This window comes from Ylistrum balloti, unplaced genomic scaffold (genome assembly GCF_031769215.1).
Source record: "Ylistrum balloti isolate Yb309-2 unplaced genomic scaffold, AGI_CSIRO_Ybal_v1 Utg370208, whole genome shotgun sequence".
Lineage (NCBI taxonomy): Eukaryota > Metazoa > Mollusca > Bivalvia > Pectinida > Pectinidae > Ylistrum > Ylistrum balloti.
In genome coordinates, this window is record NW_026782179.1 from 2142197 (window position 1) to 2160546 (window position 18350).

The 18350-nt window shown below is 34.4% G+C and overlaps 2 protein-coding genes across 2 annotated transcripts; one reads left to right on the forward strand and one right to left on the reverse strand.

Annotated features, from left to right (window-relative positions):
* The first annotated feature begins 654 nt into the window (after positions 1–654).
* LOC132551653 (uncharacterized) lies at positions 655–5145 on the forward strand. Its single transcript, XM_060215828.1, has one exon. It carries the CDS (start codon positions 655–657, stop codon positions 5143–5145), a length of 4491 nt encoding a protein of 1496 aa, XP_060071811.1.
* A 5986-nt stretch (positions 5146–11131) lies between these two features.
* Positions 11132–18138, reverse strand: LOC132551598 (enkurin domain-containing protein 1-like). The gene is made up of 7 exons (XM_060215757.1): positions 18086–18138; positions 17641–17787; positions 15737–15897; positions 14490–14645; positions 13867–14030; positions 13514–13650; positions 11132–13249 (listed from the first exon to the last, which is right to left on the reverse strand). Exons 2-7 carry the CDS (start codon positions 17708–17710, stop codon positions 13092–13094), a joined length of 846 nt encoding a protein of 281 aa, XP_060071740.1. The 5' UTR covers positions 17711–17787; positions 18086–18138; the 3' UTR covers positions 11132–13091.
* Between the last annotated feature and the right edge of the window lie 212 nt (positions 18139–18350).

Genomic DNA, 18350 nt, shown 5'->3' on the forward strand with positions numbered 1-18350 from the left:
CTCTTCAATGGAATTTCATACTTGGGGTATGGGTGTATTCTGGTGAGACAGTTTGTCATGTATCAAAAGTAGGTTACTTCGGACTACATTTCGACCTTTGACCTAAAGGAAAGAAAAATTTTGACCTGACTTTATCTCCTATAATACTTGTTACTGGAACTTCATACTTGGATTATGGGTTTGCTTCAGTGAGAAGTAAGTTACTGTGACCAACTGTTTTCTTTCGACTTGCATCAAAGGAAATGTTTGTCATGATTTTATCTCCTACACTGCTAATCTTGAATGTCATACTTTTGGTTTGGTTTTACCTGTGTAGGTCAGTGTGTCTGAAGGAGAGTATACTTTGCCAAAATGTCTTGTTTTGATTTGTTTTATTATGAATGAACTAAATGTCAAAGATGTGATTTGCTTTGGTATCAATTTTCTGAAGTTTGTGTAGATAATGGTGCTTAATGCATTTCTCCTCTCCTCCTTCAGTTTTGGCGATGAAGAAGTAAAGTATCTGAATCTAAAAGAAATCCATAGAGAAAATGTTAAAAATTTTCAGGGTTTTTTCTTGTCTGTGATGTTTAGTTTGAAAGCTTCAAATATAGTACACATTGATATGAGAATTATTTTTGCTTTCTGCTTTCAGGATTGTCCCCCACTGGAACCATGACTCATCCACCTAAGAAGAAGCTTTCATTGTCAGAAAGGTTTGGGACCATTGGACCTTTAGCTGACTATCGCAATAAGGCTCAGAAAAATTCAGAAATGGTCAGCAAGCTACAGCTGCAAATTACAGAGGTAGTGAGGAAACGCTCGGAGGGGTATGACAGAGAGTCACAAGCAAAAATGATAAGTAAGGAAATTTCTGATGTGCAACAAAGGTTTGATGATGCTCCTGTTGCCTGTCAAAAGTTCACACCATTTAAAGTTGAACTTAGAGTAAACATTGATAAAAAGCATGCTGAGCCCCAAAAGGGCAGTAAGATGAATGAAAAGGCATATTACAATGAAAATTTGGATACTCCCTTTAAAAGTCAACCGAATAAGACAAGTCCAAGCAAGGGGAATGAGAGTATAGCCAGCCATGTCTCTGTATTGGAACACCATACTCAAAATGATTCAGTGTCAAATGGCACTGCAGCAATTATGGCTGTCACAGAAAATGAATCTAAGATGAAGATCAATTTGCAGAAATCCTTAATCCCATGTACAAAGACTGAAAAAGATGTGAATATCCAGCCTTTACCTGAATTAAACCAGGACGCTTTATCATCTGAAACACATCAACCTTGTGACGTGAAAGTAAACTCAAATAACGCTTGGCTTCAAGGAAATTCTACACACCATTCACCACAAAACGCAGCTGTCAATCTGATATCAGTTGAGGAACAGCAAAAACAGAACCAAAATAGAACCCAGTGCATCAGAAAGACTCCTCAGTTAGGGAAAGACTGCTGTGATGTAGGAAACTATACAGAACCCAAAAATATGACAAAAGAACCATTTAACAAAGCAATCAGTGCAAAACCCATGCTTAGCTTCAATAATGGATATGGTGGAATGAACATGGCAAATCCAAATTCAATGAGAATTCCTCAGTCAGGGAAAGAGAGCTGTAATGAAGGGAACTATACTGAACCCAAAAATATGGCAAAAGAACCATTTAACAAAGCAATCGGTGCAAAACCCATGCCTAGTTTCAATAATGGGTATGTTGGAATGAACATTGCAAGTCCAAATTCAATGAGAAGGCAAGGTTCCAATACCAGTCCAAATTACAGCAAGGGGAAATATGCAAAGAAGACAAGTCCAATTTTCAAGCATGGAAAAGGTTCTAGTACATGTCCAAACTTTAACAAGGGAAAAGATTCTAATTACAAATCAATTAAAAAATACAATAAGGGTGAAAAATCAAAGACAAGTCCAAATTTTAACCAGGGGAAAGGTTTCAAGGCAGGTCCAAACTTTGACAAGGGGAAAGGATCAAAGACAAGTCCAAATCTTAACCAGGGAAAAGGTTTCAAGGCAGGTCCAAACTTTAACAAGGGGAAAGGATCAAAGACAAGTCCAAATTTTAACCAGGGGAAAGGTTTCAACTCAGGTCCAAACTTTGACAAGGGGAAAGGATCAAAGACCAGTCCAAATTTCAACAAAGGAAAAGGTTATAATTCAACTGCATCATTCAACAATGACAAAAGTAACAATACTAGTCCAATTTTCAACAGTGAAAAAAGGTCTAATACAAGTCCAAAATTTGACCAAGGGTTATTCTTGCAAAGCAGGCAAAATGTCCGTGAAAGACAAGACTGTAAAACAAGTCTATTTTACAGCTGGAAACCAGATTCTCAGACTGCTCCAAACTTCATTAAGGGACAAGACTTCAAGACCAGTCCTAACTACAGCCATATCCACAGTATTGAGACCAATACAAATGTGAGTATATGTTCTGAGTCAAGTCCTAATCTGAACAAAGGACAAGGATTTCAGACTAGTTTAAACTTTGATAAGAAAACAGGATTCCAAACTAGCCCAAATTTCAAACAGAATACTTTAAATTCAATTGGATGCAACACTTTCGGACTAAGTAATCAACTGCCTGGTGGGACTAATTTTCGGCAATATTATGGAGCAAATACTTTCTCCAGTGATGACCCTTGCACAGTTTATGACACTCGGGATAAATTCTACAATTATCAGAGAGGAAACCAGTTTTCAAAAGGTCAACAACAAAGAGACAATTTCCACAACGAACCTGGATTTGGAGGACAGCCAATTAATCAGCAAAGTTCATTTTCATCTATTCCTGCAAATCAAAGTATTGTCAACAAGGCAAGACCAAGTAATCAGGACAAAATTTCACAACCTTTTGTCCACTCTCCAAGTAAACAGTTTGACATAACAGGTGGTTTTGGGAAAAGACATGCATCTCCTGTTGCTTCCAATCAGTACATGGCACCGACAAAGAAAAGGATGTTGACCACTGATCCTTTGTATAAAGATGTTCCTTCTGTTCAAAACAGACTTCCATATGTGCAAGATAAGTTACCCAACACACCTATACAGGAAAATCCTTGCGGTGCTGTCTCCCATGGTAAAGTATATAATGGAAATGGCAATTTCCCTTATGGATATTACCCTGGTCATGTTGCAAATACTTCATTTCAAACACCAGTAATGAGTAATTATGGACTGGCTCTCCATGGCCCTTTCACACCAAAGACTCGAAATGCATCATCCCAGAATTGTTCATTAACCCTTGATAGTACTGATAGCAAATGTTACCATTTGAATGACCCTCAGGATTTGTCTCGAACAAAGCAGTACCTTTTCAACAAGATGTTTGATAAAAGTGATGCAGGAGATGGTACGAAAATCACTGAGGATACTGGAATTCCTGGAATGAATATGAAGCCTACTGGCGATGTTGTTAAACCTACTGGATTTTATAAGGAAATACTAAAGGAAAGTAGAGAAACAAGTCAAAATGAGAAGGAAGAAACTGAGCTTGTTTCCACTCTGCTAACACAATGCCAGGCAATGGCTCAAAAGGATGATGACAAACAAGCATTGCATACAATTTTTAACATTATCCACCAAGAAATGGGACATCAATCTTTTTTACCTCCCTCTGAGAAGAATAAGATTTCAAGCACTGCTCATGTACCATCCCAAACAAGAAGCACTTCTGAGGTATCTTGGGGCAGTGATGAACCTAAATTTAGTCCTGCCTCTTCAAGTCCAGATGCTGCTTCTAGACAGAATGGAAATAATCGGTTTGAGGGAAGAACACTTCTCAAAGGAGGAGTAAAGCCACGTCATATACCCAAAACTTTGATTAACAAACAAGATGATGATCCACCAAAGGATCCCAGATCTGTAAAGGATCTTAAAACAAAATCGGCATTAGCAAGAAAAATGAAGGATCTGCCTTTGCCTCCATTTTTCATTGAATTTGTTGCAACCAAGAAATATGACAAGAAAAAAAGTATTGAAACCAAAGTAAATGAAATGTCGAGACAAAATACTGAGAGTGTAAGTGAAGTCAATTTGGCAAATCCATCCACTGGCTTTGAAACCAAAGATACTAAAATTGGGATGGGAAACATTGACGGCTTGAATCCAGGATCAAATACAAGTGTACAGTATCAGCAAACAGCAAATGAGAAGCCAATTGTAGAAACCAAAACAGATGACTGTGGTCTTGATCCTGTGGAAATGGGAAAATCTGATTCGATATCACCCATCTTACCACGTATTACTGTCAGACTAGAGAAAGATGGGATTGTAACTGATAACAATTTGAACACGGAACAGAGTGATAATATTTGTTCTCGAGACCCTCGATTGAGAGCCACAAGCATTTCAAAGAAAAGAGAGGATAAAGCAATAGTTGATTTACCAGTGCTTAAGTATGAGGAATACACAGTTGAAAAACGTAAATCTTCAGATACTGTTTGTAAGAAGGTTGTTAAAGATTCTGAGCCAATACAATTTCAGGATTACAAAGGATGTACTGGGATGAAAGGAAACAAAGATTGCCTTCAGTCTCAACATAAAAACAGCCCACTTTCTTGTGGAGGTACTAATGGAAGGGAGACAAACATTGCCAGAAGTGCTTTTGAGAGAAATTTGCATCACTCAGATTCCAAGAATCCGAAAGAAGAGTTCTCTAGAAAGTTAACTACACAGCAACATAGGTATTCCATGACTGGCAACTCTCCTCCAAAAAGATACAGTCGATTTTCCAGTGAGCGTTCGTTGAGTAGATCTAGAAGTAGTTCTAGGAGCAGAGATGAAGAATGGACAGGAAAGGAAGTCTCTGTTAGAAGGACAAACAGAATTGACTACTCTTGTGCAAATATTTACTTGTCACATTCCTATAAAAGGGACACTGTTGTGTACAACTGTGACAAACAATGTGAGAGTTATGAAAACCAATTCCTAGAGAGGAATGAGCATGACAGGTGGAACAGAGAGAGACATTCTATGTCACCTGGTACTTGCAGGTATTTGAAAAGGAGAGATTTAGAGAGGAAGAGCTCTCCTCCATCTTCTGGGAATAGAAATGTATCCAGAAATAGGTACCAAGGTAGAAGGAATCGGAACTATTCTGAAGGCAGTGATTATCCAGAATTGTGCTTTTCTCCCTTGCGATAAACCCAAGGAGAGCAGTGTAGAATTGATAGTACATGTCCGAAGCAAGACTGTCACATTCATGTATTTTGTGTATGAGAGTGTCATAACAGACAGACTGCTGCATTTGTTTTCCTGAATGGAGAGATTATCCAGAACCTTGATAACTTTTTTTGCACTGAACTCCTACCCTTTTTTTGTGAATACAAGCAGTTTGGTCCATCTGAGATATCTTTGCTTTTTACTGAATATTTGAGATTAAGAACATTTTTTTCTGAAAGATTAATATTTCAATCAATGTCATATGACTTGGTACCTTTCTCATACTTGCTGTGGCATATTGAACAAATGATAAAACATTGTATGATAAATAGAGGGTAATATAAAACAGTAATTTGGATGAAAACTTTCTGATATTGAATATTCCAACATCTTGTTAAGCATCCCATAATGATTCCAATTTCAAATATAAAGGACTACAGCCTGTTTGTTGTATAGTGTTACCATTTAATTTAGTTTTTGTATAAGGTCAGATTAAATAATTTTCACAGCTCTACTGTATCTGATCATGATCATAATTTTTATGGTCTTCAGACAGAAAACAACAAAATATCCAAATATTATTTGATGTTTTCACGAAAAAATATCTTATCCAGTGAGAAAGCAACAATTTTGCTTTCAGTATTTATTCATTCAAATTTGAGCTTTTGTTATTGTTATTTCTTGAAAAGTATTGGATGGACTTTTAGGAATTTCATGTGTAGATCCCCATTGGTCCTTAGTTGTGTCCAATTGATTTACAACTGATCAGGAAACTAAATGACTGACAGGTGACCATCTTTGATTTTGATTAAAAAGTATGTTAGTGCTATTACTGAGGAGCACTGGATAGAACTTTATCAGAATTTGTATGTACCCCAGTATTTTCCCAAATTGGATATGTGGCATTTAAGAATTATTAAAAACAGGAGTGGGTGGAACTTAGTTCTATTTTGTTTTGATCTGTCTTTCCACAAACTTGTCCAGGATCTGTCTCCTTTTCTACTTGTCATTTGAACTACTTACTTGGGGTATGGGATCACCTTGGCATTGTTTCATGTATCAGGTCATAGGCCACTGACCTACATTTCAACCTTTGAAATACATCAAAAAGCCAAAGTTTGTTTGGCATATAATATCGCATTCATAAGGGTACTGTAATTTTCCCAATTGTCTTGTATTGGTTTAATAGTAGCTGTATTGTACATTTCATTTCCTCTCAAAACTGTATTATATCATCAGATGGGATATTTTCAGCATTTTCATATGTAGGTTATCATCTGTCCCTAGTTGTGCCCATTCAATTTTGAGTTTGATCAGTGAATCAAAATGGCTGATAGGCAACCATCTTGGATTTTGACAGGTGTAGTTTGTTATAGCTATTTCTTGAGGGGCACTTGCAAGATCATTTTTCAAACTTTCTGTATAAGTTCCCCATATTCCCAGGTGCCCATTTAATTTTTTTATGCTCAAGAAAACAAAGTGATCAGTCACAGTTTTTTTATTTTGGTATTTGAAGTTTCTTATTGCTATTTCTCTGAAAAATATTTGCTAGGTGGTTCTTAGATTACATATGTAGATAAAATATCAGTCTTCAATATAAATATATATTCAAATCACTGAACAATCCTGGTGAGCAATGCAGGCCCAATGGGGATCTTGTTCACAATATATTAGTGGTGTATCATGTTTGATATCTCTGATGTTTTTCAGCTATTTTAATTTGAATATTTATTGATTATTATATAGTGTGCATGTGTTGTCATTTTGTAATTTTATAATGATCCAAAATTACAGTGATGCTAAAAAATTCTCAAAAATCAAAAAAATGCTTCATATATTATAGATAGTTTATAAGTTATAAAAACTTGGTAGTATTGATGAATGTACTTATGGATATATTGATGATTGTATTGTTTTTTTTTAAGAAAATTTGATTGTTGTTAACTGCTGAAGTTGCCACCTGATGTTTTTTATTTGAAATTCCTTTGTGACTTACCTGTTAGGATTTTGCAGGAGATTCTTTATCATATGTGACCAAAAAAATTCAAAACTGCAACAGTTTTCTTTTCTCATATGTATACACTTGTTCAAGAATTCTTGTGACCATTGCAGACAAGACATCCTGTATCATTCTTAGGTTACTGTAAATCATTTTTATTTTGCATAGGATTTATTTTTACGTTGATACGCGTCAATTACGGTTTCAAGTCACTCACAATATTTGTACAAAACAAGTCTGGACAGCATTCATTTTATTTTGGTTACTGATATGGGAGTCTCACAGAGTTCTTGTCTCTAATAGCTCATCATTTGTGAATTTAAAGTAGTTTCTAGATAGCTTCATGAAATAATTGATCATAAATATGTCTGAAGGGATCAGTCTGCAAAATAAAGAAATCGCAAAATCTAAGTGATTAACAGTAATCCAGGGTTTATTTCCATGGTCTTTGTTGTACATTCAAAGTATAATAGGAGAGTCTAGAAACATTTCTTTATTATATTTTTGTTATCTTTGTTTATAGATATGTAAGTTCTCTGATAAACAACAGGATAGCCATGTATTTATGTATGGTACATACATCTGTATATACTGAAATACCATCTAAATGACTGTTGCAGGGAGTTAATGCCAAAGCAAACATAGATTTGTATCGGATTCCATTACCAAGTTTTTACTTCAGACATCTGTCAAAGCTGATATATAATGTTATGTTCAGATCAAACAAGAAGATTGAAATGCATAAAGAGTATTTTTCTGAATGTTTTGATATTTGAAATTTTCTAAGTTAAAAACCAATGTCAACCCTGCTTGTGTGCTTAATACATACAGCCATTACCAGTCATTTCACATAGTTGCTCAGATTGTTTTAGAAAGCAACATGAAAATAAATCAGAAAAAAATATTTTTCTATTTTAAGAAATGAGAAGACATTGAATTTAAACTTGTGATGTGAGTGTGTTCTGCCAAATACTGTACAGAGAACAATATTTTAAGAGAAACTTTTTAACATTTTAATATTTTATCATGAGAAGTCTTGTATTTTTTTTCAAACAGTTATGTATATGGTATTCAAATTGTTGAACATTGTGTTGGAATAAAACATGAATACATGGTTGATGAATATATTCTAACATTAAGGTTAGGTTTAGTAATCAGATGATATCAGAGGTAGTTAATTTCATTCCAATCACGTTAACTGTTCTAATGTCAGATATATTAATGTAGAGAATATTTTTATGCTGTTGCTGCTTCGTCCGTCCATTTGTCTCTCCGTCATAATTTTGTCCTGAGCATAACAAAAACATTTTATTAAGGCATCAACATAAAACTTCCTATGTAGATAGATCTCAACAAGAAGTGCTGTGCACAAGAACTGTCTCTCTCTTTTGCATAATTTAGGAGTTACTGCCATTCTCACACATAAATTTTGTCCCAATCAGGGAGCATAACCTTCTGACAGCCCTGTCATTGCTGTTTGCTTAAAAATTGGTGTATTTATATAAACTATGGATATACTCCCCCTAGTCATCTGTTCAAGGTTTTTCTTTTCTAACTGTCTGAAACAAGTTCACAAGATTGTGGTATTACTCTCCTGTGGTTAATGCTGAGAGTATAAATTCATACTTATAAAATATTTGAAGAGATATGATTCTTAAAGGTATCGTATTTATTTGAAGATGTGTAATTCAAAGGGCTAAGTACGTTCATGAGGTTTCATTTGTCATGCGATAGTCTGAAACATTGAATACAATTTGGCTGGACCTGACAACATTTTGTGTAAGTATTGAGGAATCAGTTTTGTTGTTATTGATATATTCACTATGTAGTGATACAAAAAATCATGGTAATGGTTGCTGGTTTATATTTTGAACACAAGTTAGTGCCTAGTTAAACATCATGAGAGAGTGGTATGAATATACAAGTTTTTGTGGCTTTTGATAGTTTTGAAGAGATGACAGATACAATTGTTTATGTAAAGTATTGTAAGCAAGTTCAAAATGTGATTGTTCATTTCTTGAAATTCTTTAGTACAAATGACTACTTTTAATTCTACTAATGTTGATTAAACATTTGTTAACATCAGATTGGCTTTTGGAAATCTTTTAATGGTTCAAGCTACTTGACATAATTGGGACATACATTTCCTTTGTTTCATTGGTTCAAGCTACTTGACATAATTGGGACATACATTTCCTTTGTTTCATACTATAATTCATAAAATATTGATTTGATAAAACTGATTGATACCATTAAGATATACTCTCATTTGAAAAAGTTGTACTTTGCATTCTCAGACATTATCTAGTTTAAAAGATGGAACTGTCTGAGACAGTCTATGTGTTGTGTAGCAAAGGAGGTCATCGTAACCTACATTTTGACCTTTGACCTACCTTGAAGAAAATGTCTGTCAAGGTCCCATCTCTGACACTTCTTGTCTCTGGAAATTCATACTTAGGGTATGGGTTCACTTCAGTGAGGCAGAGTGTCTGTGGGAGGTGATGGTTTGATTAATTTTGGTGCACATGATGTACATGGTCTATTTTTAACCCGCTATTATTCAATGTGCAAATCGCTTAAGTCTTTCAGTATTTCCTTAACAGCTCTTGTTATTGCCATTTCTGGAGAAGTACTGGATTGATTTTTAGACATCAAAGATATGCCTTATAAGATACACCTTGAACTATGAAACATACTTTGACACAAATATTCTTTTATTCCCTCACTAAAATTACCCAAATACAATAATATCCCCACTTCATTGAGTGCTTAACAACAGGTTGTTAATTATTTCCTTCAGTTCATGGAAATATTGGTACAATATGATATCAGTATCGTGAATTGGATGGATTAAAATCTTATATCATGACTTAAAACTCTTAAATATTACCTTACATTGGCAAACTTGTATTTATTTCCTGTCTGACAAATCAACACCATCCTCCAGATGAGCTATAAACTAACTGAATCAGATGTCCAGTTAAGCCTGTACTCTTTATGATGGTTGTTTTGATGCACTGTAAAATCTTATGAACATTTTATGACTACCCTTAGAAATAACCAGAATAAATAGACCTTTTAATGAAGTACAAGTAGGAGAGAGTTTATTTTTCATATAATTCATGTGAACTTTGATAAAAAGGTCAAGTTATGATTGAATTAAGGGTCAATGGCCCCCATGTATTCAGTTTTGTGGAATCAAGTCTACATTCTTTTGTCACTCCATATGAATTATCTTGACAATATGGAACTCAAATCAAGATGAAACCATTAACAAATTTCACCACTTGACATGACAGACCAAAATCCAATACAGCTGTACCTATTCTATCCAAAACAACAACTTCTGCAGTCTATGTTTAAGATCATTGGATTTAAAGCTTTTTTTTTCAGCCAAAATATCTCATTTTTAGCTCACCTGGCCCAAAGGGCCAAATGAGCTTATGCCATAGCGCGTCGTCCGTCTGTTTGTCCGTCGTCCATCAACTTTTCATTTAAACAACTTCTTCAGAAATACCGAAAGGCATAGAGTTATCATATTTGGCTGGAAAGTTCCTTCGATGAAGCCAAACAAAGTTTGCAAAAAGAAATGACCTGGACCCATATTCAAGGTCACAGAGGTCAAATGTGTAAGAACCTTTAAACGACTTCTTCCAAAATACCAGAAGGCCTAGAATCATTATATTTGGCTAGAAGGTTCCTTTGATGAAGCCCAACAAAGTTTGCAAAATAAATTACCTTTACTCATATTCAAGGTCACAGAGGTCAAATGTGTTAAAACCTTTAAATGACTTCTTCCAAAATACTGGAAGGCCTAGAATCATTATATTTGGCCAGTATGTTCCTTTTATGAAGTCCAAGAAAGTAAAAGAAATGACCTTGACCCATTGTCAAGGTCACAGGGGTCAACTGAAGAAATTTATATAGATAAATCTCAGCAAACAAAGAACAATACAAAGGAAGCCTGGTTTCTCTACTTATAATATCATTTATTTCATATGAAATGTTTATGAAATAGATTTGCTGTAAGTAAGTCAACAATACAAAACATGTTAAAATTCGTTGGTCTCTGTCAACAACCAATGAATACAAGATTCTGAAAAATATACAAAAAAATAAGAGACTCTGGAATGAATTCAGAAGTAAGTTCAGTAAAGCATAACAATGATACAAGTTCATTTTGTCCAGAAATGTACATCAAATGGTTTGTAATTACCACTGTTACTGTGGATTATATACAAATTCTCTCACCAAGATATACATGTCCAAAATTAATTTTGTTGATTCATCAGCAAGGACCAATTTTTAAACATCTGCTGTACAGATCCTTTTGAATCAGTATTGTGTATGTAAGTAAACTAGACAATCTGTCAACCAATCACATGCTTACCTCATTCCTTGGTGTACATGTAATATGTATTAATAGAATACAAAAGTTTGAATGCAACTGATTGAAGATCACTATTAAAACTGACTTTTTGGTCAAACTTCAAATACTGACATTTTTATTGTATAGTTTAACATCATTATTAACAAGGCAATTAAACAATACTAGAACAATGTTCATCCAATCAACATCAGGACGGTTCAATCAGCATACTTTGTATTGATAACATGTAATATTGATAAAGGAAGATACATTTTCCATTTCCCCCAACCCTAGTAGTACCTAACAATTTAGTTAATTTATTCCTTTCAGGGTTTTTCCCCCAAAAGATGTTTTGATGTTGAGCTACAACTACCCATGCCATGTAAGAATAGTTACAGTGTATACTATTTTGTTTATGTCTACAAAGGAGAGCTACAATAACAGGCACATTATACGTATGTCTGGGGGACATATCTATACATACTGGTACTCATCCAAAATCAGTACAGCATCAAAAATAAAGGTCATTATCATTCATTCAATACATTTATAGAACAATGTAATGTCAGGAAATGATTACAACATGATTCAATTAAAAAGAGAGACACTAAAATATCAAAATATTACATCAACTATTCTCCAAACCAAAGATGTTGGTCTTCATCAGAGCCTGGAAGTATTAAAAAAGTCTTATTTTATCCTTTCAAACAAAAAGTTTGTCTTTTATCTGTAACTTAAAACAACTTTTACTAAGTTTCACCGACTAAATTTGAAATGGGCAAAAAAAAAATTAATGCAACTAATGCAAGGTGACAAAAACCAAAACAATAACGAGCATGCCACCTAGGGACTCCCACAAGATATTGGCACTGCTACCATTTACCTCCTATATGGATTTTTTAAGGATGTTACCCTTTTGTATTATGGAAAAGAAATCAAAAGTACATGGTATAAAATCACGTTTTAACAGATTTAATACAAAATCAATAACGCCCAAAAGTTTAAGGTTAGTACTTCCACAGACATTTTGATATGCAACATGCGTCAGAAGGTAAAAGAAGAGTAATTATTTTGTAGGCATGAGGAAAAAATCCTGACAAACAAAAGAACTTTTGTAAAACTTCTACAATCAAAGGGCGAGGAAAAAAAAAGCGTGGGATGTCGAATAAGATACTGTAACTTGTTAATAACCAGCCATATACTTAATTCTAGCTAAGTATCTTGAGCCATGACAAAACGATATTAAGTAAAACCTCAGGAAGATTTGACAGACAGTACATCTACAGCCTGCCTGGTCCTTCAAATTTTAACGGACGGAATGCTAAATTAATTAAGACTTGTACTAACTAAAGTGAATGCATATCTGATAGGAGGTCTACAAGCATTTTTAGCAAGTGATTAGCCATCCACTTGGTATGTCTGATCTAGAAAATAAACTGTGAGTACGAAATAAAATCTAACAATGTCAAGTTTATCTACAAAATAAATACATGTATCTACACAGAATTCTGGCTTCAATAACACTGAAGTACAAAACAAATTGATTCCAAAAACCTGCTATCAGTCCACTTTCACAAACACCTTTGATCTGGAAAATATCTTTTTTGCCTCGTCTACTTCTGCAAGTTTTTTCTCAATTTCTTGTTTTTGTGAACGTATTCTAAAAGTGTCCATTCTTAAAGGCAATGCCGACATTTCACGCACTAGTTCTTCTTCCTCTGCAAATTAATGAAATAAACTTAGTGTTGATGACTCTTTGTCAAGTTCACAAAAATCGTTATCTCTTACTGTACTGGTTTATATATATATATATTTTTTTTTTCAGATTTCTTAACTAGACAATTTAACAGGTACCTCTACTCAGTAGGACCTAATCCAAATTTATGGAGCAAATATTTCTCTTTAACATCTGAAACATCATGTCTCATTGGTCACTATGACAATAAATCCAATTTTATAAAAGAAAATATCAAATGACCTACTTTTTATCAGCAGATTCAGTGTTGTACGCCTCTCAGTCTCTGGTAACTGTCTATGACCAGGGGGCATTTCTGGGTCTGGTATGTTAGCTATACGATCCTCCTCCTCTTTTTTCCATTGTGTTTTGCGTGATTGAAGGCTGAAGTAGTAAATTACCAGTTATCAGATTTTAAAAAAGCCCACATATTTGAGGATGACTCATTGACTACTGGAAACAACGAAAAAAATTTGGACAGAATGAAAAGTTGCCATAGTTAATATTATAAAAGGATAGGATAAAACTCACAAAGTTTAATTTACAGTGACTTTTTCTAATTATAACTCGAATAAATATTTTTTTTTAAACAAAACATACTATTTAGGAACCTCTCCAAATTTGTGATTCTGTGTAAATTGTTCATCTCTGCTCTTCTTAAGGTCGTCTAATGCTGTGAGGCTTGGACTCCTCACTATAGGAACCCTTTTGGCATTCATACCATTAATTTTTATGAAGTCAAAGTTATTCCTTGTCATCTTGACCTGAGAGAATAAGATGATGGTTAAGTATGTAAAATTCCCAAAATATTTACCATGCAGTTATGATTCAATCTTTGTAATACAGAAAACTAATGTATACCAAGGTAGCTATATGCCTGCATACTTATGTCATTACAATGGCACTTTTAAACAAAAGCATGATTTTTAATGCTTTGTTGTAGTCTATGGATATTGATTAAAAATTGTTTAGTGCAAACTCTGCCATCATCTGTCAATATTTACAAAGCAAATGCTAATGTGTACAATGTCGTACTATCAGGGCTCTCGATCTGTCAGATTTTGGGCTGAATATCCCAATGCAAAATAGTATCTTTTTTTCCCAATTTAGACCCCAAGTTTTCCCAATTCTAAGGAAAACACCATTATTTTCCCAATTCTAAGGGCCCCGGGCCCCAGTCCTAAAATGGGGTGTGAGAGCCCTGACTATACATATAAACCTACATCAACAGCTGAATTAGCACGAGGAACTGTCAGTTTTTCATCAGGTACATTAACTTCTGGAGTGCTAGGACGAGATGGAAACTTAACCGATGGGCCTGACCGAGAATGAGCTCTGGTGAAACAAGCAGAGTGTGGTCTAGGTGCATCTGGTTCACGCTGAAACAAGCAAACGTCATGTGTTATTATTGATAGAATGAATTTTTATTATTTCACCGGTCACACAGGCTGTTTGCTGTACAAATCAACCAGTGATACATTTAGGGAGTCTCCACTCTACACTTGTCACACACACACAAACAAAAACTGGATTTTGGCAAAGAAAATTATACTACATTATTTTTATATTCTAATATCAATGTTTAATTGAACCAAAGATAGGGACACTTCCACCATTTAGTGACTCACTAGGTCTCACAGTATGTGTCATTACATTGTTAAATACAAAAAGTTTGCAAAGGCTTATATAGATGAGGTGTTCCTCCCAATCTCAGATGCCAACTTTTTTATTTTCTATAATATTAGTTGTGGGGGCATAACTTGTGTAACAGTTTTTACAATGGGGATCAAATGCAAGCAATGACCTTTGAAATCTGTCAATGACCACCAAAATCTATTCAGGTGTAGAAGTCCTATGATGTGAATATGAGGTTCATTTCATCTCTTTTACACAAGCTTTCCATTTCAAAAGTCAATAGTAACCTTTCACTTTGACTGGTGACCTCTAATATCAAAACGGGTGTGATATCATATTGTGAATATACACTAAATCTGGTGTTAGGGATGGATTGATACAGTAATTTATGTAGGAATTTTTACTAGTGAGTCAAGAGCACCAATTCAAAACTTTTGATGAGATATAGCTATTAGGTTCTCAAAATCTGAGCGAATCTCACAGGAAAATCAAAACCAATGACTCCAATACTTGAGTTCCAAAAATCACTAGGATGGACACAAAGACAAAGTCATTACTTTATATCCATCCTTTATTAATGGGAAGTGTAATGAGAAAGTATAAAGGGAATTTGAAAATGCAAAGTGCGAGTTTGTAATTATTTTGTATCGGCAAATAACTTAGCATCACTTTCCTAAAGCATACCTAAGTAAATCATATCAATTCCCTGATATCTAGAATCAGATCAATTATGGTAGACACAAAGTATTTATCCTGTAGTAAATTCTTCAAACAGACCAGTTAAATTATCTAAACAATTTGTTTGTAAAAAGGTTCTTATCTTAGGCTTACATACCTCAATGTCACCCTTCACACGGGACTGAATATCACGATATTTATCAGACTTCCACAATGCCTTTACTGGTTTGTTGCTTTCTGCTTCTCGTTCCTTACTTTTTCTTTGTATTTGTCTCATTCGCCGTACATTGTCCATATAATGATTTTTTGATTTTGTATCTGTAACAAATGATTAATAAAAAGCTTGAATCGAAAATACATGTATATAGATAAGTATATTTTTGTGTGCTTTTTCTTCTACCCGGTAGGGGCATGTTATACAGTGATCATGATGGAGGACCCAAATCACATCAATTTCCCAAATCTCATTATTCAATAACTTCAGAGTACATAAACATACCTATGCAAAATATTTGTGTATACCTTATAATACATGGTAAAAACCAAAGAACAGTATCCGTTTACATATAATCATTGTTTTAAAAACAGATCTCAAAAGGATCTTGTTGCCCCTGTTGTGTGATCTTTATTCGTTATTTACAAGTTAGAACTTTTCCCTTGTTTTCTCTTCTTTCCTCTATTTTTGCTCTTAATGAAATTTAATTTTTTGTTTTTCTAACCAGAGCTTATATATGAAATTTCAAAAAGGTCAGTCAAGTACTTATTAAGAAACAGCGATAGCAATCTTTCACTCAAAATCCAAGAGAGTTACTTCAGGAATTTTATTTTCTGATCAGTCCCAAAATTGGATGGGCAAAACAAGGGACCAAGGAAGCCTACATAGGAAATTTGAGAAAGAGCAATCCAGCACATTTCAAGAAAAAGCGATATCAAACTTTTATTGTCAAAAATCAGATAGCCGTCTCTGGGCCATTTTGTTTTTCTAATCAGTCCTAACATAAAATGGGCACAACTAGGGCCCATGGGTAACCTACACAGGGAAGATCAAATCATCAATAATTCTCAAGAAATAGTGATAACAAACTGTCATTGTCAAATTCCAAATAGCTGATTGCCAATCAATCTGTTTTTCTAAGCAGTCCCAAAATCAAATGGGCACAACTAGAGACAAAGGGGAACTGACTTTTGAAATATGAGAAAGATCCATCCAGTACTTATAAAAGGATCTGTGTGTACAACTTCTTTTTTGGCCAAAGAAAGTAAACCTATAACTAGCCAAGGTTTTCTTCTCAGCCTTTCACACTATACATCAAAACAAATTTAAGACCTTTTTATGGATGTTGTCTCAGATGTACTTTTTGACTTATAAACTTTGTGGCAGACAACTTTGACTAACATGACCAGTGCTCGAATCGTAAAAGTGATTTAAACACTTGTTAGATTTTGGTTCTCATTCCAAAATTCAAATTAGAAAAGCTCTCCAACTACCAAGATAATCAGAATCCGACAAAAAAATGCTACCTTTGTAATATTGAAGAGATTTGAATATCATTATAAAGAGCAACACCACAATAACACTGTAAATATTTGCTATTCTTAGGGGGTGTTTGAGCAAAGGTTCTGATGTTAATCAATATCTGCTGATGTCATTTGACCAACTGCCAATAACTAAACAAGTGTATGTGATTATAATATAGTTGAAAATGTACATAACATGTTCCTTCTAAGCTTAAACAACAATAACTGAAATTGTTGAGAAGTATTCAGATTAAAACAACGAAAAAACTTGTTTTGTGTTCAAGCAATGGTAAGGTGAATATTTCAAAATGATTAATAAAAACCTGAGTACACTCATCAAAGTAATTGTTCTGTCTCTTTAAATTGTAAATCATCTTGTTTGATGTAGTTGTGAAACGACGAGGTTTCGAAATGTGCTGGGAATGAAAAGTTTTGGCATTCAGAATCTCTATGTTTTATCTTCTGTGTCCAGTGGTGATTGACTTGTCTAGGTCTGGACATAATGGTGAAAGTAGTGATAATATAATCAATTCCATTCCAAACCTGCTCCATATTTCTTTGTTGAACCGTATCCCTGTCCATTAACAAGCATCATTCCGCCTCCACCATGCATGATGACGCCTTCTGTCAGTTCTTAATTTATAAATAAATGTTTAAGTCTTCTCTGATCATATCACTCTGTCAATCTGTCTGAAATAAATATTACCAAAAACAATAAGCGTGAAAGAATTTAAGAAATCCTTATTGTGATGTATGCTATGTTTATTTGTCCATGAAGAAATCTATTTGTTTACATATCAGTCATCTCGAGTCGGACTGGAGATCACGACTCAAGTCCTAACACATTAACTACATGTGATCATATTTGTTTCTGAAACTTACTGTGAAGAAGCCACTTAGGTTGAAATAAAAAATAATATTGCAATGCAAAGGCTACATGTACGATACGCGCATGTCTTAGTCACAACGAATAGGAATAATAACAAACCGATGTTTTCAGTTCCAAGCGCAACGTCTGCCGTCCTCCATGTTGAATTCTACTTGGTAGTCACGTGATAAGCTAAGTTTTTTCCAAAATTCAATCAAAACACCAATATAAGGCAATATTTTGGTGATTTTTAAAGTATTAGAATGTATGCCATCCATGATGTCATTGCAAAGCAGTAATATATTGTTTTTAATTCAATTCTCGCGGAAACGGGAGGAAGTGTCGTCATGGATACGCAAACATCCGCTATCATGGACGACAGCGA